This window comes from Canis lupus, chromosome 16, assembly GCF_048164855.1.
Source record: "Canis lupus baileyi chromosome 16, mCanLup2.hap1, whole genome shotgun sequence".
Taxonomy (NCBI): Eukaryota; Metazoa; Chordata; class Mammalia; order Carnivora; family Canidae; genus Canis; species Canis lupus.
In genome coordinates this window covers 35,956,945-35,978,313 of record NC_132853.1, presented here as the reverse complement: position 1 = coordinate 35,978,313, position 21,369 = coordinate 35,956,945, and the positions used below count along the sequence as shown (strand labels likewise).

At 49.2% G+C, this 21,369-nt stretch overlaps 1 protein-coding gene across 1 annotated transcript; it reads right to left on the bottom strand.

The window, feature by feature from the left end:
- Positions 1–5,495: 5,495 nt before the first annotated feature.
- GIP (gastric inhibitory polypeptide) lies at positions 5,496–10,800 on the bottom strand. Its single transcript, XM_072782198.1, has 5 exons — positions 10,701–10,800; positions 8,202–8,348; positions 7,539–7,628; positions 6,732–6,833; positions 5,496–5,614 (listed from the first exon to the last, which is right to left on the bottom strand). Exons 1-5 carry the CDS (start codon positions 10,784–10,786, stop codon positions 5,605–5,607), a joined length of 435 nt encoding a protein of 144 aa, XP_072638299.1. The 5' UTR covers positions 10,787–10,800; the 3' UTR covers positions 5,496–5,604.
- Positions 10,801–21,369: the final 10,569 nt, after the last annotated feature.

The following is a 21,369-nucleotide window of genomic DNA, read 5'->3' as shown; positions in this document are numbered from 1 at the left end:
GTGGAACCTACCTGTTGGAGTCACACGCGGAGATTCTGGCTAGGGCAGACCGTACAGGTTCCTGCACCCTGGAATTCAGATAGCCTGGCTCCGTAGCTCAGATCCACTGCGTGCACGGTCCAGTAACTTCAGGCAAAGTCCTGAATCTCTAGTGTTCTAGTGTCCACAGTTGGTATAGAGTAATACCTACTCGTGAGGTTGTTGTGAGGATGAAGAGAGGAAACCTGTAACAAAGCCTTTAGTGCAATGCCTGACATATAAGTAGACCTCAGCTGTGACTCTTACCAGATTTGGGGTGGCATCAGTCCTGTGTTCAGAAAGCTCCACGGGTGCTTTCTATAGCGTTGAACCTAACAAAGGAGCTAGTGAGGGGTTCTTAAGTCAGGGAAGAAGATCAAATTCTTGTTTTGGAAAAATTAGTGACCAGAGCGCCTGGGTGGCTCAGTTGGTTGGGTGTCTGCCTTTGGCTCAGGTCATGATCCTGATGCCCTGGGATAGAGCCCTGCATGGGGTTCCTATCTGGTGGGGATTCTGCTTCTCTGCTGCTCCCCTTGCTTGTGCTTGGGGAAAAAAAAAAAAAGTGAATGACAACCTAGACTTAAGTCAATCATAACAATCTGGTCAGCCCGGGTGGCTCAGCGGTTTAGCGTGGCCTTCAGCCCAGGATGTGATCCTGGAGTCCCAGGATCGAGTCCCACGTCAGGCTCCCTGCTTGGAGCCTGCTTCTCCCTCTGCCTGTGTCTCTGCCTCTGTGTGTGTGTGTGTGTCTCATGAATAAATAAAATCTTAATAAATAATAATAACAATCCAGCCTAGAAACAATGCAAACTGAATCTAAGTGGCCATGAGAGAGAATGGGACAGATTGGGGAGATATTTGGAAAGTGAATGTTAAAACTGATAAGATAGGGACAGACTTGGTAGGAAAAAATGCTCCGTTTTCTGTCTCGGGCAACAGGTGGTACCCTTCAGAGAACGGGGGGTGGAGGAACGGGGCGTGACACCAGAGGATGAAGCTGGGAAAATAAAATTTTTTTAATATTTTATTTATTCATGAGAGACACAGAGAGGCAGAGACATAGGCAGAAGGAGAAGCAGCTCCCTGCGGAGAACCCAATGTAGGACGAGAACCCAGGACCCCAGGATCATAACTTGAGGCAGATACTCAACCGCTGAGCCACCCAGGCGCCCCTGAGGAAATAATTAAGAGTGATTTTGAACATGTTGGAAATTGAAGTCTCTGTGACATCACGAGAGAGATGACCAATAGTCGTTTGGATGTATTTGTATAAAGGTCTACAGAAAGAGCTGGGCACAGAGAGCTACAGATCCAGAATCATCAGCAAGGTGAAATCACGAATGTGAATAATGTTACCAGAGATTTCAAGTAAAAGGATTAGAAGATGATGTGAGCAGAGATTGGTGACAGGATACTTAAGCCACCATTTTGGAACTTGAGGGATTATAGAGCCATAACCTGGGTCCCCCGGACCTGAGGATTTTTCATGGAGCAGAGCTGTCACACCACCCTTGAGCTACCTGCCTCTGGATACTTACAAGAAAGGGAAGTAGGGGCACCTGTGTGGTGGCTCAGTGGTTGAGTGGCTGCCTTTGGCTCAGGTCGTGATCCTGGGGTCCCAGGATCCAGTCCTGCATTGGGCTCCCTGAGGGAGCCTGCTTCTCCCTCTGCCTGTGTCTCTGCCTCTCTCTGTGTGTCTCTCATGAATAAATAAATAAAATCTTTAGAAAAAAAGGGAAATAATGTTTTATCTTACCAAAACCACCATTACTTCATGTTTCTTATTTGAAGCAGAATCTAATGTTAGTGGATGCAAGGACCAAGGCTAAAACCATCATTCAGCTTTTTGTAGTCTTACTTCAGACTACCCCCAAACACACCCTTAGACACTGAGTTGAGACAGTTTAAGTACCCCTAGAGGCCAGCCCCGGGTGGCTCAGCAGTTTAGCGCCACCTTCAGCCCAGGGCCTGATCCTGGAGACATGGGATCGAGCCCCACGTCACGCTCCCTGCATGGAGCCTGCTTCTCCCTCTGCCTGTGTCTCTGCTTCTCTCTTTCTGTGACTCTTATGAATAAATAAATAAAATCTTAAAAAAAAAATCCCCTTAAGAACAAACATCCCGGACAGCCCAGGTGGCTCAGCAGTTTAGTGCTGCCTTCAGCCCAGGGTGTGATCCTGGAGACCCGGGATCGAGTCCCATGTTGGGCTCCCTGCATGGAGCCTGCTTCTCCCTTTGCCTGTGTCTCTCCCTCTGTATGTGTGTGTGTGTCTTATGAATAAATAAATAAAATCTTAAAAAAAAAACTTTCCCAGATACAGATTTGCTTCTCCAGTACATACTAGCCTTTTCAGACACCCTCTCCTAAAACACTGACCTTCAATATACCCACCCACAGCTTTCTGCAAAAAAACAACTAGCCCCTTCTATACACATGTTTACCTCATATTCTTACTACACCACTCCCTAACACAAAAATTTGGTCCCTTCCTGACTCACTGACATAGACACACACACACCTGCCTCACTTCTCTTTGACTCACACTGTATGACCCGTCAAGATACATGCACTGATCTCTCACACTCATGCTTCAAATTTAACTATCCATACCCTCAAATGCACACACACTCTCCTAGGTGCAAACACTGGCCCGAGACACACCTAATTACCACACTCCAGTGGACATGCTCATTCCCTTGTTCAGACACATGTATTCTCTTTCAGAATTTTAGGGAAAGTATGTTGACCAGTAATGTGCTGGTAAATGTTTAACAACCACCTCTCCAGGCTGGGAAGGAAGAGCTCTGATTTATAGCATTTGTCGATTTCCATGGTGTACTCTGGCCCTAGCCAATTTCAAGCTAACAGTGATTTTACAACCTCACAAAATTCCCGACAATTTAGCAATGACTTTCAGAAGCACTCAGCTTCAGTATATTCTGAATGCAGACCATCACACAGGCCGTCACTTGCTTTAAGTGACTCACTGGCCTTAGCCTCGGGGTGGCTAAAAGCACGGGACTTTAATTCTCTACCTCATGGAGGCAGTGTCGTGCATGGTTAACTGCTAGTATGTTATTATCTTAAAGAGTTGTGATGAGACTTTAAATGATGTTTATCAAGAGCTAAGCACAATGCCTGGCCCATAAGACAACACTGCAAATTTATTAAGTCACCCTTTCTGATCCACTGACCCCCAGAGACACCCAAAACTCTAGAAAGGAAAATCCAACTTCTCCCCAAGACAACCAGTTCTACCATAGAAAATCACCAAACTTTATCTTCTGAGCAAAGGCGTGTTCTAAACTGTGTGGCACACTCTCTAAACTCCTTGAGTTTAGAGGAGAGGAAACCTACAATGTCAGAGCTGGAAGAGATCGCAGGCTGGCAGCCCTCAGGCAAATTCAGTTCTCAAAAGCGTTTTGTTTGGTCAGCAGAAAGCATATCTCTTCCATTTTCACAGTCCCCATCCTTCCCATTGTCTTACACCCTCCCCACTTTGCTCAATTATGTCACTAGGGCCCAGCCCTTCAGCCAATCTGGCTTGCCACTCCCTGATTTAAAACTAATACCCTTGTGTTTTTAAACTGAGCTTTAGGTGGGTACATGATAGCAAAAGTTAAACTTTTATTGACCATTTACTTTGTGCCAGGCATTATCTTAATTAAGACTTACTTCAACCCTATGAGCTGGGTACTTTGGAATCTTTTCCCAGAATGCAAACAGGCTGAGAGAGGAACTAACTTGCTAAGTCACAGACCTAGTGTTTTTGAGTCTGAATCTAGGTGTGTTTGACTCTTGTCTACTGAAATATGACTAGATCAAGGGGAGAGAGGACATTCCAGGCAAGATAGCTCAAGTGAAGAGGGAAGAGAAACAGCCCTGCCTTCCGTGGATACCAAGCACTGGGAGAAGGCAGCGGACTGGAGGTGGGATGGGGGAGGGGCACTTTGAACACTGGAAGATAAAGCGATTGACTTTTGGACAAACTGAGTTGGCCCCTTACCCTTCACGCCCACTCCCCATCACCCTTAACTGGTCTTCCTTTTTCCCTGTCACCCTGTTCTTCTTATATAAAATCCTCACTAGTGATGGTTTGGGAATGCAAATAGCTCTTCAAACCTGCCCCTGCTCTGAGGATAAAATCCAAAAGCTTTTTTGTTTTTTAATTTGAGAGAGAAAGCATGAAAGAGACAGATCACAAGCAAGGGGGAGAGGCTGAGGGAGAAACAGGCTCCCTGCTGAGCAAGGAGCCCATGTATGTGGGACTCAATCTCAGGCCCCCGGGATTACCACCTGAGCCAAAGGCAGATGCTTTTTTTTTTTTTTTTAAGAAAAAAGAAAGATTTTATTTTATTCATTCATGAGAGACACAGAGAGGGAGAAAGAGACAGAGGCAGAGAAGTGGGCTCCATGCAGGGAGCCTGATGTGAGACTCGATCCCAGGACTCCAGGATCACGCTCTGGGCCAAAGGCAGGCACTGAGCCACCCAGGGGTCCCCCAAAGGCAGATGCTTAACTGACTGAACCACCTACGTGCCCAAAATTCAAAATTTTTAACATGACCTTTAAGATCCTGCCTCTTGGGATGCCTGGGTGGCTCAGCAGTTGGGTGGCTGCCTTCGGCTCAGTGATCCCAGGATCTGGGATCAAGTTCCGCATTGGGCTTCCTGCAGGGAGTCTGCTTCTCCCTCTGCCTGCGTCTCTGCCTCTCTCTCTCTCTCATGAATGAATAAATCTTTTTTTAAAAAAAGACCCTACCTCTGCACACCTATCCAGCCCTTGTTTGTGCTCATCTCCCCATTGCTGGTTTCACTTTGTAAGAATAACACTGAGGCAGTATTTATTAAGGCTCCCCTTGTCCTTTGGCCATCTTATCCTTGCCATCTCACTCAACTTGGATGTCCCTTTCTCAAAGAGGCCCTCTAGACTCCCCACTAGATAAGGCTGCTCTGTTCTCATAGCACTCTAGTCTTTCTTCACATAGCTTAGCATGTTATGTGATTTTTTTTAAGATGGAGAGGGGTGAGGGTGGGAGGCAGAGGGAGAGGAAGAATCTTCAGCAAGTTCCACACCCAGTGCAGAGCCAGAGGCAGGGATAGATCTCACCACCCTGAGATCTTGACCTGAGCTGAAATCCAGAGTCTGAGGCATAACTCACAGAGCCGCCCAGGGGCCCCAGAATGTTACATGATTATTAATGTGTGTGTGTTTAAGAGCAAGTCTGTTTCCATCACAGGACTATAAGTTCCTCAGGAACAGGGACTGAGCCCATTTCCTTGATTGCCATATTCTCAGTGATTAGCACAGTCCCTTCCTGTGTTACCTTTCCCATAAGTGTTTGTAGAATTAATAGACGAATTATAGATGCGGGTCGGAGCTGTATCTCCTTATTGGGTGGCAGGCACGTATGCACAGACATCGGCAGTGCTCAAGTAGACACTTGGGTAAGTTTTGACAATGGACACAAGGATTTGTTTCAGCTTAAACTTTATTGGTTTGGCTTCTCTTGGGTACCCTGGAGCAGAGCTGAGTCCTGAGTAAGTGAAGGGCAGAGTCCAGGCGAGAGCTGGGTTTGGTCTGAGTCACTGAAATCTGGGAGAGTAGAGAGAGGAGGGGAAGTGGTTGGGGAGGAAGGTCATAATCCACTCAGAGTCAGCAAAGTAAGTTCATCCTGGTGCCCAGCCATCGTTCAGCTGCTCATACCTGCCAATTACCTTTTTTTTTTAAGATTTTATTTATTTATTCATGAGAGACACACACACACACACACAGAGAGAGAGAGAGAGAGGCAGAGACACAGGCAGAAGGAGAAGCAGGCTCCACACAGGGAGCCCGACCTGGGACTCGACCCCGGGTCTCCAGGATCACACCCTGGGCTGAAGGCGGCGCTAAACTGCTGGGCCACCGGGGCTGCCCCAATTACCTTTTTAATTATAAGTAATCAAAATAATTCCAAAAAGCACCCACTTTCCTATGGAGAATTTCTCATACTCTCCCTTCCATTGTTCTGGTCACGTTCCTCTTTCCCTTCCTGCCCTCTACAGGAAGCCACCCCAGATCTATTCCCTTGATCCCTCCCTAGCTCGCCAGCATCCAAGTCTGAAATATTTTCGTTTCCAAGCCTCGGTGTCTGCATCTTGAACCAGTGTTCTATCTCACCCTTTAGGTAGATGGACCTCTTCATGGTATTAGCCATCCCTTTCTTCTGGGACATGATAGATTACAGGACTTCCTAGCTGGTGAGATGGATTCTAGGACCACTGAGACCAACAATGGCTACAGAGAGGGACAACATGCCTCCAGCTCCGGGGGTTCCACCACTGGGAAGGGGCCATGGGATAAGGGTACAGAGAGAGAGCTGAGAATAAAATGGTCAGCTTAGCTCAGGTGGGCAGGGCAGGTGAGCGCAGCCTCTCACCTGGACAGAGTAGAAACCAAAGTGCAAGAAGTAATGACAGCTGCCAACATTACTGAACTCTTCCTCCTCCCATATTACTCTCGGCACTTTCCTCGTATTATCATATTTTAACCTGACAACAATCCCATGAAGTGGTCTGAATAAGCCTTGTTTTCATGAAAACGCTGAGGTTCAGAGAGACTTATGAGTTTGCTAGCATGTGCTGGAGTGCCGATCTGAACCCATGTCGGGCCTCAAAGCTCAAGCATATGACCACGACTCAAGATGCCCAAAGCCACTGAACAGCCCCACCTGAGCCTGCAGACTTCCATCTGATCCACCATCCAGGCCAGCAGCTCTCGAATCAGTAAATCCTTCAGCAAATCTTCATCACCCGGGTTCTTGGGTAGGGAGCTGCCAAGGAGAAAGCCTCAGGCAGGCTGTTTGAGCTGGGGCCCCACCCGGAGTGAGTAAATACAGGGCCTGGGACTCCAAGGGGCAGCTGGGGTGGGGGGAGGGAGTCAACACAGCTGCCTCTCCTTATCTCAGCTTTCAAAGCTCCACCCTGATCTATGGGCCTGGGGAGTAGCGGCTCCTCAGTACAGGCAAAGCCCAACAATTCAGGTGGAAGATATCCCACCCCACCCAGCTCTGCAAGTATCCCCAATGCATCCCCAAACCCGAGAGACGACTTCGGGAACAATTCACTTTTTAGAATGATCCACAGATTTCTCAGCTTCCTCAGGGGATGGGGGTGAGGGTGGGGGGTAACTGATGTCAAGGGACTGGTCTTGAGAGGGTCCCTGCTCCTCAAACAGCCTTCCTGAAGTCCGTCGGGGAGAAGTGGGGAAGCCAGTCCCCGAAGTCTCTTTCACCACCCCTCTCCGTGACTCTGATTCCACACACTGAGTCATCGATCTTAGGGACTCTGACCCCAACTCCCTCCTAGAACCCCAGCCCCTATTCCTCCTAGGGTTCTCCCTTAAGCTCCAGCCAGGCTTCCAGGAGTTCCATGAAGAGTGGAAGGGGATGCTTGTCTGGGGCCTGGCCCTGCTCTGGGGTCTAGGGGAGGGAAGGATGAGGCCCTGCCCCCACCCCTTCCCCAATGGGCTGACTCACCCCTGCTGCTCTCTCGACTCCTCCTTCCTGTTAGATTGATGGGCCAGCTCTAGGGCCCCGGCTTCCCTCTGGGTGATGTTGTGTTTCCAACTGGTCAGGTAAACAGGAGGGAGTGGGTAGGGCTGGGGAGACTTAGAAGTGCTCCAGTCTTTTGGGGCCTTTACCCAAGTTGCATAGTGTACCTCTTTCTCTGTTCAACCACCCCCACCCCCCGCTTGTCCCCAGCTGCCAAAGAACAGCTTTCCAGCATCTACCATGCTGACGAACAGCAAGGACAAGGTAAGAGACTTGGCAAAAGAGAGGAAGAAGGGCAAAGTCCAAAGTGGCCACCACCAAATGGTCACTGTCAGCAGCTCAGCTCTCTCTGCCTACAACCCCAGCCCCGTGGAGATCCTCTGGGAGCCCCTACATCTTCAATGATCCCTCTCCTTAGAGGAAGGATTAGAAAGAAAGGGTTGGAAGAAGAAAAGGATTGGAAAGCTTAGTCCCACCCCAGACTGGGCCAGTGCCCGAGCCCCAGTCAGGACCATGGTGTTGCCCAGCTCCCCATCAGTACCTAAGCCAAAGTTACCACCCAGAATCACAGGCCCGCGTGGCGTCTAGTCTAAACGAAGGAAGGTATGGCCAGCCGGTGCAGAGGAGGGAGTGTGGGCATTAACTCACTCATTCTTCTTCCCCTTCTGGGCCAGCAGCCAGTTCACAAAGTCTTGTTGGCGGATCTTGTCCATGGCGATACTGTAGTCACTGATGAAAGTCCCCTCGGCGTACCTGGGGCCTCGAGGTCGGGAGCCACTGACCTTAGTGTGGAATCTGAGGAGCAGGGAGGAGAGAGAGGGAGAAACCAGGCTCTACACGAAGGGAACCACAATGCGGGGGCAGGTGATTGTTATTGACCAGAGGCAGGTGTTTGAAAACAGCCACCTCCCACCACCCCCATTTCTTGGGAGTCAGATTTTTGTGGGATTTTTTGTTTTATGGGTTTTGTTTTGTTTTTAAAGATTTTACTTATTTATTCATGAGAGACACACACACACAGAGAGAGAGAGGCAGAGACATAAGCAGAGGGAGAAGCAGGCTCCATGCAGGGAGCCGGATGTGGGACTCGATCCCAGGTCTCCAGGACCACGCCCTGGGCCGAAGGTGGCACTAAACCACTGAGCCACTCGGGCTGCCTGTCTTATGGGTTTGTTTTTTTTTTTAAGATTTTTATTTATTCATGAGAGACACACAGAGAGAGGCAGAGACATAGACAGAGGGAGAAGCAGACTCCCTGTGGGCAACCTGATACCAGACTCTGATCCCAGAGCCCCAGGATCACAACCTGAGCCAAAGACAGATGCTCAACTGCCGAGCCACCCAGGTGCCCCTTGGGAGTCAGTTTTATGGAGGCAGCCCCTTGTCTATGCATCAAGCCCCTCGGGCTTTATCCTCAGCTCAAGAGCCCACTTTCTGCATCCTCAGTTTGTGTGACTCTGGGTTCTGGACAAACAGGGATCAGGGGTTCCCTTCATCCCAAAGGATGGGTTCCCTTCATCCCAAAGGATCTCACTTTCCTCCTTTACTCCTCCTGCCTTGGCTCACCCCGATTCAAGTCTTTATTCCCAGTCAGTATGAACAATAGGAGCTCTTCCATAAGGGCACTCACTGTATGCCAGGTCCTCTCTCAGCCCTTTACTGCATAGACTCATTTGATCTTCGAAACACCCCTATGAGGTCAACACTATTTCTATGCCCTTTTTGTGAATGAGGAAACCAAGGTACAGAGAGATTAATCTAGCACTCCATGAAGGTGGGGGTCTGGGCCCAGATCTAAGTTTGCAGCATATATATATATATATATATATATATATATATATATATATATATATAAAAGAAGCAGGTTCCATACTTCTCCCTCTGCCTGTGTCTCTGCCTCTGTGTCTCTTATGAATAAATAAAATCTTTTAAAAAAAAAATAAAGAGGGGAATCCCTGGGTGGCTCAGTGGTTTAGTACCTGCCCTTGGCCCAGGGTGTGATCCTGGAGTCCTGGGATCAAGTCCCACATCAGGCTCCCTGCATGGAGCCTGCTTCTCCCTCTGTTCTCTGCCTCTCTGTGTGTGTGTGTGTGTGTGTGTGTGTGTGTGTGTGTGTCTCATGAATAAATAAATAAAATCTTTAAAAAATTTAAAAAAAATTAAAAAAAATAAAGATTTTAAGAGAAGGGGAGTGAGCACAAGCAGGGGAGGAGCAGGAGAGAGAAGCAGGCTCCCTGCAGAACACGGAGCCGATGATGTGGGACTGGATCCCAGGACCCTGGGATCATGACCTGAGCCTAAGGCAGATGCTTAACCGACTGAGCCATCCAGGCGCCCCTAAGTTTGCAAATTCTTTTTTTTTTTTTTTTTTTTTTTTTTTTTATTTATGATAGTCACAGAGAGAGAGAGAGAGAGAGAGGCAGAGACACAGGCAGAGGGAGAAGCAGGCTCCATGCTCCGGGAGCCCGATGTGGGATTCGATCCCGGGTCTCCAGGATCGGGCCCTGGGCCAAAGGCAGGCGCCAAACCGCTGCGCCACCCAGGGATCCCAAGTTTGCAAATTCTATGTGATGTTGACTTGTACCTGACAGCCATGCCTCACATCTACATGACTGGATTTAGAGGGCATAGGACTAGTCCTTGCATCTGACAAGGCCCAGCTGTTTACCCAGACAAGTATCTCTTGGTCCTCCAGAGAACAAACAGAGCCCCCTCCCCCATTTGCTCATGACATTCTGCTCCCCACCGCCCCCCACCCAAGTGTCCCTGAGAGTCTGCCACTGGCCTGGGTGGCTCTTTGCTTTCCTTGGGAGCCTGTGTGTTCCCTGAGGCATTCTGCACACGTGAATGATGAATGGCTAAGGCTTTCATCAGGAAGGGAGACCCTGTTGTACACTTCAGACACTTAACCCCGGAGAAGTCCTTCCAGAGATCTAACCACAGTTTGTCCTGTGGCAACAGTAGCTCAAAATAAACCCTCTGGATTCTGTCCTTACTCCACACACAGACTGCCGGCGGGGTTCTCCCTCCCGCTTCTTTCCTCTTGGCTTGGGGTTCCTCCCCTTCCCACCTCCCCCCTGAACGCCAGAAGCAGCTCATCCTCCCCAGCCTCCTTCCCTGTGCCCAACCCCTCCCCTGCACCCCTACCTAGAGTGACCGGCTGCCTTCTCTCCCATCACCACCACCAGGAGCAGGGTCGCCAGCAGGAGACTGAAGATCTTCATGGCCACCATCTTCCAAGGGTGATTTCCTGAGCCAGGAGAGAAAAGGGATGAGGATGAGGGAAGCACTGTGCCCAGGCACAGCCTTCAGGCCGCCCAGGTACTGCTGATGCCTCAGAGCCTCTGTGGCTTCTGCCGGCGGGGGGCACTGAGCTCCGGGGGTCAGGGCTTTTCTGAGAGGCTAGAACAACACTTGGGGGGCTGCCGGGGGGGCTGGGTGTTGGAGTCAGATACTAGAAGGGTCACGGAGCCTGGCCAGGAGGAGGACCTGCTTTTTGTTGTGAAGTCTGAGTTGGGGAGGGCAGGGGGTAGAGGTCCAGGCAGAAGAGAGCAGCTAAGACCCCTGACAGCCTCCTTCCTGGCTCCAGTGGCTGGACGTCAAAGGCATGTGGCCTGGCGAGACTCCCCATACAGCCCCCCAAAGTCCATACCAGCCCTGCTTCCAGCTGTGGGATTGGCTGTCACCTAAACCATCACAGCTCTCTCACCCCAAGTGAAAGGCACAGGTAGGACCATTCCATCCTCTCCTCCCTGGGGTTCACTATCTCTGTGCAGGGAAGCTCTTCTTGGGGTCCTGCTGCAGGAAGATGAGGTCTGGTGGCCCAAATAGCTCTAGGTCTAACTTTGGTCTTCAGAGCTGGGAGGAAGGTTCCTTACTTACTGCTCTTCACCCCTACAGAAGACCCCCTGGATGAAATGGGACCAGGCCTCATTCATCCTCCTGCCTTTGTCACTAGGTGTTACAGGAATCCTGAGAGCCGCCTTCTTATTTCTTAGAATGTGAGATGCAAGGATGCCAAGCATCTCTGGGTGCCAAGACCCACTGCCTCTCCAGTATCCTCTCCACCCATCCCCTGTCCCAGCCGCTCTCTCACCTGGCTTCCTTTCCAGCTCTTCCAGAAGGACAGGGCAGGGGTTTCTTCCTCCTACCTTCTGGTCCTTTGGAGCCTGTCTCAAGAAAGTCTGCTGTAACTCCTTTATATCCAGGCATCACACACCTGCTGATTAGCCTAAAAGCGTCTTATCTCAAGAAATTAAGTCCACAGCTCCCGCCACATTAAGTCCATTTTACGCGTAATAAAGTTGCCCTTTCCACTTGAACTGTGCTAATCGATGATTAACATTTGGGTATCTCCAGTTCCCTGCGGGGGTAGGCCGCCTTAAGTGTCCTCTTTCTTCTCCCCCCTCCTCCCTTCTGGGCACAGGGCCCTGTATTCTTCTAGCCTCACTTCCTTTCCAGGTGTCCCCAGTTGGAAAGGGGGCCCTGGGTGAGGGCAGACTTGGGTCGGGTGGCACTAGCTGGGGAAGGACCCCTCCCATAGGCAACAGGCTACCCTGGGGTCCGAGAGAGTGGGGCACAGTTGTTTGAACCCCAGCTCTGGATAGTGGCACACAGCTTTGTCAGTGAGGCCATGTCCCTATTGTGAAATCTAGGGGGGTATCCCAGCTGGCCAGGGAAAAGGTTGGAGAGTAAGAGGGTTGAGGGACCGCGAAGGATGGAAGTTTCCTGGGGGAGCTGGGAACTGAGGACTTGCAGTCAAGCTGCCCTCCTGTGTTAGGGCAGGATAGAGTTGGGGAGGGACCCCAGGGTGGCTCAGCAGTTGGGTGTCTGCCTTTGGCTCAGGGCCTGATCCCCGTCAGGGATCAAGTCCCACATCAAGCTTTCTGCAAGGGGCCTGCTTCTCTCTCTGTCTTTCATGAATAAATAAATAAATAAAATCTTAAAAAGAAAAAAAGAATGGAGTGGGGAAAGTGGTCCACTTACCCCTTGGGAACTTGAAGGAAAGTGGGCAGCTACAATTCTATCTGTAAAGGTTTATGAGACCCAGTGGGACCTGTCTCTGCTATCAGACTGGGGGGCCCTGAGGTCATGCTGTGCCTGTTCGACTGGAGGGCTCTCCGGCGCAGGGGCTTTGTTTCCCTGATCAGACTGGGGGGTCTGTACCAGGAGTGTGAACCAGGAGCCATCTCTTCCCCATCCTACAGAAGGTTCCTGAGGCTAAGGGCCATGCCTGCCCCTCAGACTGGAGACCCCTCGAGGTGCTGCCTCTGCCTTTCTCCAAGGACTGAGTATATGCCTCTGCCCTCATGGCTCAGTCTAGAAGGGGCAGGGCAGACACTGCATTTTTGGCAGACCCCCCAGGTCCTCCTTCCCAGGCTATTCCTACTCCACTCACCATCCCAGGCTATTCCTACTCCACTCACCATAGCACTTTGAACCATCAACAACCCAGCTTATGCTCTGCTTATTAGCTCCAGGGTCTAATAAAGGCCACTTTCCTTTCCAGGTAAACTGTGGCCAGGAAGCAGCTCCAGCATGAAATTAAGTGCTTGTGTGGGATGAGAGTTAACTGGACTGGGGCGGGGTGGAGGACAATTCAACTCTGCTTCCTAGAAACCTTGCCCACCCATTTTTCACTATCTAGAAAAACTTCTCTCCGGGCAAGCTCTCCAAATTCCATCTCCCAGCTATCAATGGGCAGTGATTAGACATCGATTCAGATTTGGCCTCCAAATGGGATGTGGGGTTGCTTGTGCTCCTGCTTCCTGTTGAGCAACAGTTAATGGGCTCAGAAGAGTCTGTATGTCAAAACCTGGGCACCTCCACCTGGAGGCACAAGGTATCCAAGGAGGGTGGACATCATTCCCTGGGACCTCGTAAGTTGATGCCAAAACAGAGTCAAAGAGGATTCTGGGATGGGTCCCTGCACTGCAGCTCTGAGTGTCTGCCTGGTGCTCTGGGGATTTGTTTTGGGGGTGGGCTGCTCTGAAGGCCACTTGTGCTTCAAATTCTCACCCCACCCCCTCTTGGAGGGAACCTCTCTGCAGCCCACCCCCCAACCTGTTTCCCTTTGATCTTTGGCTCTCATGCTGTGCAGTGGACAGACTAAGGAGAATGTAGCCTGAGCCCTAGTGGAGGAAGGAATGTGGGGAGGGTCAGGGGAGGAGATCAGAGAAGATGCCAGATGCCCAGAGGAGCTCACAGCCCTCACCCCCTAGAGCATGTTGGGAGGCTGGGGAAAAGGTAGCCTTCTTTTTCAAAAATTTTTGAAAAAAAATTTGTTTTAAATTTTATTTTTCATGAGAGAGAGAGAGAGGCAGAGACACAGGCAAAGGGAGAAGCAGGCACCATGCTGGGAGCCCGATGTGGGACTTGATTCTGGGTCCCCAGGATCATGCCCTGGGCCGAAGGCAGATGCTCAACCACTGAGCCACCCAGGTGCCCCTATTTATTTATTTTTTTTAGATTTTATTTATTTACTCATGAGAGACACAGAGATACAGGCAGAGGGAGAAACAGGCTCCATGCAGGGAGCCCGATGTGGGACTCCATCCCGGATCCCCAGGATCACGCCCCGGGCCAAAGGTGGCTCTAAACTGCTGAGCCACCCGGGCTGCCCTATTTTTTTTACTTTTTAAAAAGATTTTTTTATTTATTTGAGAGACAGGAAGACCATGCATAAGTGGATGGAAGAGCAGAGAGAGAAGCAGACTCTCCACTGAGCAGGGAACCCAACATGGGGCTCAGTCTTGGGACCTTGGGACCACAACCCAAGCTGTAGACAGATATTTAACCAACTGAGATACCCAAGTGCCCCCAAAAGATGGCCTTCTGAAGTTTCTGGGAAGGGGCTTTCTTCGGAAGGGGCTGCTGGATTTGATCAAGAGAGTTCAATGAGGGCTCCCTGGGTAGCTCAGTTAGGAGAGTGTGTGACTCTGGATCTTGGGGTTGTGAGTTCAAGATTCACTTGGGTGTGGAGGCTACTTAAAATTTTTTTTTTTTTTTTTTTTTTAAAAGGAACCTTTGGGGGCAGCCGGGGTGGCTCAGCAGTTTAGCGCCACCTTCAGCCCAGGGTCCGTCCGATCCTGGGACCTGAGATCAAGTCCCACATTGGGCTTCCTGCATGGAGCCTGCTTCTCCCTCTGCCTGTGTCTCCGCCTCTCTCTCTGATGTGTCTCTCATGAATAGATAGATAAAATCTTAAAAAAAAAAAAAAAAAAGAAAAGAAAAGAAAAAGAAAGGAACATTTGGGATCCCTGGGTGGCTCAGTGTTTGAGCGCCTGCCTTCAGCCCAGGGCGTGATCCTGGAGTCCCAGGATCGAGTCCCACATCAGGCTTTCTGCGTGGAGCCTGCTTCTCCCTCTGCCTGTGTGTGTCTCTCTCTCTTGCTGTGTCTCTCATGAATAAATAAATAAATAAAAATATTTAAAAATAATAAAATAAAAATTAACATAAGTAAAGATAGCTAAATCCACTGGCAACTCTACCAGCCCGGCCACCACACATGGGGAGAAGTGGCCCTAGTATGCCGCCTGCAGCACGGTGCAGGGGTGGGGTCTGGGAGTGGGGGGCTCTGACCCTCAGTCCACTGGGGAGCTGTTCCAGGATGTGAGGGGTCACAGGGGCCGGGAAAGCAAGAGGAAGCCCAGATACCAAGGCTGGGGGCGAGGGGCAGACAGGTGGAGAGAGTGGGGGTGCGAGAGGTGCCTAGGACTCCTGGAAGCCAGGGAATCAGCGCAGGAAGGGACGATGGTGATATTGTGAGAGAACCCAGGGTCCTGCTTCCCAGACCCTCCCAACCTCTGGATCCAGACACCAGGAGGAGAACTGGAATGGCAGAGGAGCCTTGGGGGCTTGCTGGCTCTTCCAGCTCCCGGTGGTGACTCACTGTTCCCGCCACAGCCGGAGGGCCACCGCAGACATTCCAGACCCAGCTCCACCGCCAGGCCAGGGTGACTCAGAGGGCTGGCTGCAGCCTCCCTGCCAACGACTCTGCTCCAGAAGTTCGCTTGGCCTTCAAGCTCCCCGGCTGACTCAGAAGGCAGACATCCCCTCTCCGAGCTCTCCTACGCCAGGTGGCAGGTTTATGCTTCTCCTCCTGCAGAGGATACAAAGGGACAAACTCTGCTGAGTCATCGGGTCTGTCCTGATTCCTAGAAGGGCCACTTCCAGCTTTCCTCCCCAGTCACATCACAAACCCAGTGGTGGTCCCAAACATTTTTGCCCAAGTCAGCCCCTGTACCACCCAGGCCAAGATAGATACTTTTCAGGGGGATCTTCAGAGAAAGACTTAGTCAATAAGATTGCAGTAACTTTGTACGGTGACAGATGGTCGCTGCATTTATGGTGGTGAGCATTTTGTAAGTATAGAATTGTCAAATCACCATGCTATATACCCCCAAGGAATATGATATGTCAACTAACATTTTAAAATAAAATAAAACTCTCCACTCACAACACGGAAGATACTACCTAAAACCTCTCTTGGCCATCTGTTATAAGGAATCAGTTTGGAAGTCCCCTCTCAGGTCTAACTCCAATCCCTCTTGCTGTTTTCACAGGCTGTTTTTGGTCGGCTTTTGTCAAGAAAAGAGCTCAGCCCTTAGTAATTGCGACCTAATCCATGGGAGAAGAACTGTGGGACAGTGTTAGAACTGGGAGAGGTGACCACAAGGCTCTCACTTCCAGAGAGGGAAAGAACTGGTGGTATATTTAGGGTGAAAGGCCAAAGGGCCAGGCCTCCCAGGGAAAGCAGCATTCCTAACTCCTTCTCTGTCCCAGGTGGGAGCACCTCCCAGGAGAAGGAGGTGAGGGGTGAGAAGAGAAAGCTTCCCCTTTTCTCTGCATGCAGACAGCTTCCAGGTCCCCAGTGAAGCCTAGCCCATTCCTGTGATAGGTATGGGGACGTCCTTCTGCAACCTCCACAGCCACACCCTTTTTAAAATAGATTAGGGAGGGGACGCCTGGGTGGCTCTGAGTTTAGCCTCTGCCTTTGGCTCAGGGCGTGATCCCGGAGTCCCTGGATCGAGTCCCACATCAGACTCCCTGCATGGAGCCTGCTTCTTCCTCTGCCTGTGTTTCTGCCTCTTTCTCTCTGTCTCTCTGTGTGTCTCTATGAATAAATAAATAAAATCTTTAAAAATAGATAGATAGGGCAGCCCGGGTGGCGCAGAGGTTTAGCACTGCCTGCAGCCCAGGGTGTGATCCTGGAGACCCTGGATGGAGTCCCACGTCGGGCTCTCTGCATGGAGCCTGTTTCTCTCTCTGCCTCTCTCTCTCTCTCTCTCTCTCTCTCTCTGTGTTTCTATGAATAAATAAATAAAATCTTAATAAAAATAGATGATAGATAGATAGATAGATAGATTAGGGAGTAGCCTGTGGGGTGGAGAGGGTGTAGGAGGAGGATTCCAGCCCCAGCTCCACCTGCCCACCACTCCCAGGTAAGCTTTGGATTTGGACAAAGCCCTTATCCACTCTGAGCTTTTAGTTTGCACATCTCTGAATCGGAGATAAGAAAACCGAATCTGGCGATGTCTGGTGATGCTTGGTCTCAGGGTGGTGAGTTCAAGCCCCATGTTAGGCAGGGAGACTACTTAAAAGGAAAAAAATAAATAAATAAATAACCACCTTCACCCCAGGAAAAAAACAAACAAACAAACAAACAAACCAGAATTAGTCCCCCCTACCTCATAGGTAAGTGTGACATTGTTTTGTTAACTTGCCAGTGTGGTGTTCTCTGGCATGGTCTCCTCTACTTCACTCTATGGTGAGCATTCAGTAAGATGAAAAATCAAAGCCAGGTTGGGGTGCCTGGGTGGCTCAGTTGGTTAAGTGTCTGCCTTCAGCTCAGATCATGATCCCAGGGTCCCTGGGCCCCTGGGCTCCCTACCCAGTAGAGAGTCTGCTTCTTTTCCCTCTCTCCCCTACCCCAACTCTTGCTCTCTCTCTCTCTCAAATAAAATCTTTAAGAAAAAAAATTGTTTGGGGAAACAAGCATACTGAGCAGATACATTGTGTTACATCATATCTTGACACATTAGTGATCCTTTGCTGGGTAACTAATTGCTCCAAACTTTACCAGTATAAAGCAACAGAACATTCCCTAACTCACAGTTTCTGAGAATCGGGAACCTGGCGGTGGTTCAGCTGGTGCTTCTAGCTCAGGTCTTCATGAAGTTGAAGTGAGCTGATAGCCGAGTTGCAATCTCAGAAACCTGGGGCTGTAGATCGCCTTGTAGGCTGAAGACTTCAGACCTCTCCACCCTTCTTCCCTCAGAGCAAAGTCATCCACCTAAATTGAAAGTCTAAGTGAAATTTAGAAATGACGTACCATCCCTTCAGCTTTATGCTGTTGGCCACATAGACCAACACTGGCACCATATGGGAGGAACTGCACAAGGCTGTGAACGGAGGGAGGTGGGGGGCTCATTAAGGGCCACCTTAGAGGTTGGCTACCAAATCCATAATCTGCCCTAAAAAAATACTGTCCATTATTATTATTACAGAAGGTATTCGATTTATTTTTTTAGATTTAAAAAAATCTTTAAAATTTTTTTAAAAGATTTTATTTATTTATTCATGAGAGACACACACAGAGAGGTAGAGACATAGAGAAGCAGGCTCCATGCAGGGAGCCCAACATGGGACTCAATCCCAGGACTCCAGGATCACACCCTGAGCCAAAGGCAGATGCTCAGCTGCTGAGCCACCCAGGCATCCTAGAAGGTGCTAGACTTATGAAACATTTCTGCTCATCACCATGAACTCTGGCCATTTAATATCTACTTATATTTATCTCAGTCTGCTTCTCTCTGCAAGAGTGAGAACTGAGATGATTTTGTATGCTGAAGACAGATAAAGCAAGAACTTTGATATTCCACCAAGACCGGCAGAGTACAGATAACAAAATGAATTGTATTCCCAGAGGGTACTTGCTACTTAGGCAGAAAATACTGCATGGGATATACTTATACTAAAAAGTGCTTTTAGGGGTGCCTGGGTGGCTTATTTGGTTAAGTGTCTGACTTCAGCTCAAGTCATGATCTTTGGGTCCTGGGACTGAGTTTTGATATCAGGCTCAGTGCTCAGCAGGAACTCTGCTTCTCCTGCTCCCTCTGCCCCTCCCCCGACTCATTCTCTCTCTCTCTCTCTCTCTCTCTCTCTCTCAAACAAATACATGAATAAATAAGTCTTTTTATAAAAAATGCTGGGATCCCTGGGTGGAGCAGCGGTTTGGCTCCTGCCTTTGGCCCAGGGCGTGATCCTGGAGACCCGGGATCGAATCCCACGTCAGGCTCCTGGTGCATGGAGCCTGCTTCTCCCTCTGCCTGTGTCTCTGCCTCTCTCTCTCTCTCTCTCTCTCTCTCTCTGTGTGTGACTGTCATAAATAAATAAAAATTAAAAAAAATAAAAAATGTTACTTGTTGTTTATCTGAAATTCAAATTTAACTGCACATCTTGTACTGTTATTTGCCAAATCTGGCACCCTGGCCTGGAAAGCTTTTTAAAATCCCCATGGCTTGGGGCACCTGGGTGGTTCAGTGAGTAGAGCATGTGACTCTGGATCTCAGGGTTGTGAGTTTGAGCCTCATGTTGGGTGTGGTGCCTACTTAAAAATAAAATAAAATCCTAGTGCCTCAGAGCCATTCCCAGAGACTCTGATGTCATTAGCCTGAGGCTTTTTTTAAAGCTTTCATTTTAAAGTAATTTAAAACATAGGGAGGGTGCCTGGGTGGCTCAGTCAGTTAAGCCTTTGCATTCAGTTCAGGTCATGATTTCAGGGTCCTGGGATCGAGCCCCATATTGGGCTCCCAGTTTAGAAGGTGGTCTACTTCTCCCACTCCCTCCGGCCCTCCTCCCTATTTATGTTCTCTCTCAAATCAATCAACCCTTTTTTTTTTTTTTAGATTTTATTTATTTATTCATGAGAGACACAGAGAGAGAGAGAGGCAGAGACATAGGCAGAGGGAGAAGCAGGCTCCGTGCAGGGAGCCCGATCCCAGGACGCCGGGGATCATGCCCTGAGCTGAAGGCAGACACTCAACTGCTGAGGCACCCAGGTGTCCCTATTCCCCCCTGTTTATCAGATTCAGTCCAGGATCACATATTGCATTTGTCATGTGTCTTATTTTCCTTTAACAGTTTTTCTCTCAGCCTTTGTCTTTCATGATACTGACATTTAAAAGAAAAATTTTTAGGGATCCCTGGGTGGCTCAGTGGTTTAGCACTGCCTTTGGCCCAGGGTGTGACCCTGGAGACCCAAGATCAAGTTCCACATTAGGCTTCCTGCTTGGAGCCTGTTTCTCCCTCTGCCTGTGTCTCTGCCTCTCTTTCTCTCTGTGTCCCATGAATAAATAAATAAAATCTTTAAAAAAAAAGAAAACATTTTAACTTTATTTATGGATGAGAAATATAGAGAAAGGTAGAGACATAGGCAGAGGGAGAAGCAGGCTCTCCATGGGGAGCCCGATGCAAGACTCCATCCCAGAATCCTGGGATCATGCCCTGAGCCAAGGCAGATGCTCAACCACTGAGCCTCCCAGGTGCCCCAATACTGACATTTAAAAATATTTTATTTATTTATTTGAGAGAGAGAGTGCACAAGTCAGGGGAAGAGGCAGAGGGAGGGAAAGGGAGAAGCAGACTCCCCGCTGAGCAGGGAGCCTGACCTGGGGCTCAATCCTAGGACCCCGAGATCATGACCTGAGCTGAAGGCAGACATTTAATAGACGGAGCCACCCAGGTGCCCTATGCTAACATTTTTAAGGGTACAGGCAGTTATGCTATTGAATGTTTCTTAATTTGGCTTTGTCTACTTTTTCTTCCATATTAAATTCAAATTATACACGGTGGCCAGAAGACTGTAAAAATTAAAGTGTGGGGCAGCCCTGGTGGCTCAGCAGTTTAGTGCTGCCTTCAGCCCAGGGTGTGATCCTGGAGACCCTGGATCGAGTCCTACGTCAGGCTCCCTGCGTGGAGCCTGCTTCTCCCTCTGCTTGTGTCTCTGCCTCTCTCTCTCTCTCTCTCTCTCTCTCTCTCTCTCTCTGTCTCTCATGAATAAATAAATAAAATCTTTAAAAAAATTAAAGTGTGTCCTTACCAAGTATCGCACTTAGAGGAACGAGAAGTCTACCTGCCCATGGTTTTTTAAAAATATTTTATTTATTTATTCATGAGAGACACACAGAGAGAGGCAGAGACAGAGACAGTGGGAGAAGCAGACTCCTGGCACGAAGCCCAATACGGGACTTGATCCCCAGACCATGGGACCATGCCCTGAGCCAAAAGCAAACGCCCAACCGCTGAGCCACCCAGGTGTCCCTGCCTGCCCATGATTAATGATAATTTTGATCACCTAAAGTTTTTTTTTTTTGATCACCTAAAGTTTTGTTGCATTTTTCCCACTGTATAGTTACTACTTTTCTCATTATAATTAATAAGCAATCTACAGAGAATTTTTATTTTTTCAACTCTTTTTTTAAGGTATATTTATTTCTTTATTCATGAGAGACAGAGAGAGAGAGAGGCAGAGACATAGGCAGAGGGAGAAGCAGCCTCCCTGCAGGGAGCCCAATATAGGACTTGATCCCAGGACCCCAGGATCACGACCTAAGCCAAAGGCAGATGCTCAACCACTGAGCCACCCAGGCGTCCCTTATTTTATTTATTTATTTTTTAAAGATTTTATTTATTTATTCATGAGAGACACAGAGACAGAGGCAGAGACAGAGGCAGAGGGAGAAGCAGGCTCCCTGCAGGGAGCCCGATGTGGGACTCCATCTCAGGACTCCAGGATCATGACCTGTGCCAAAAG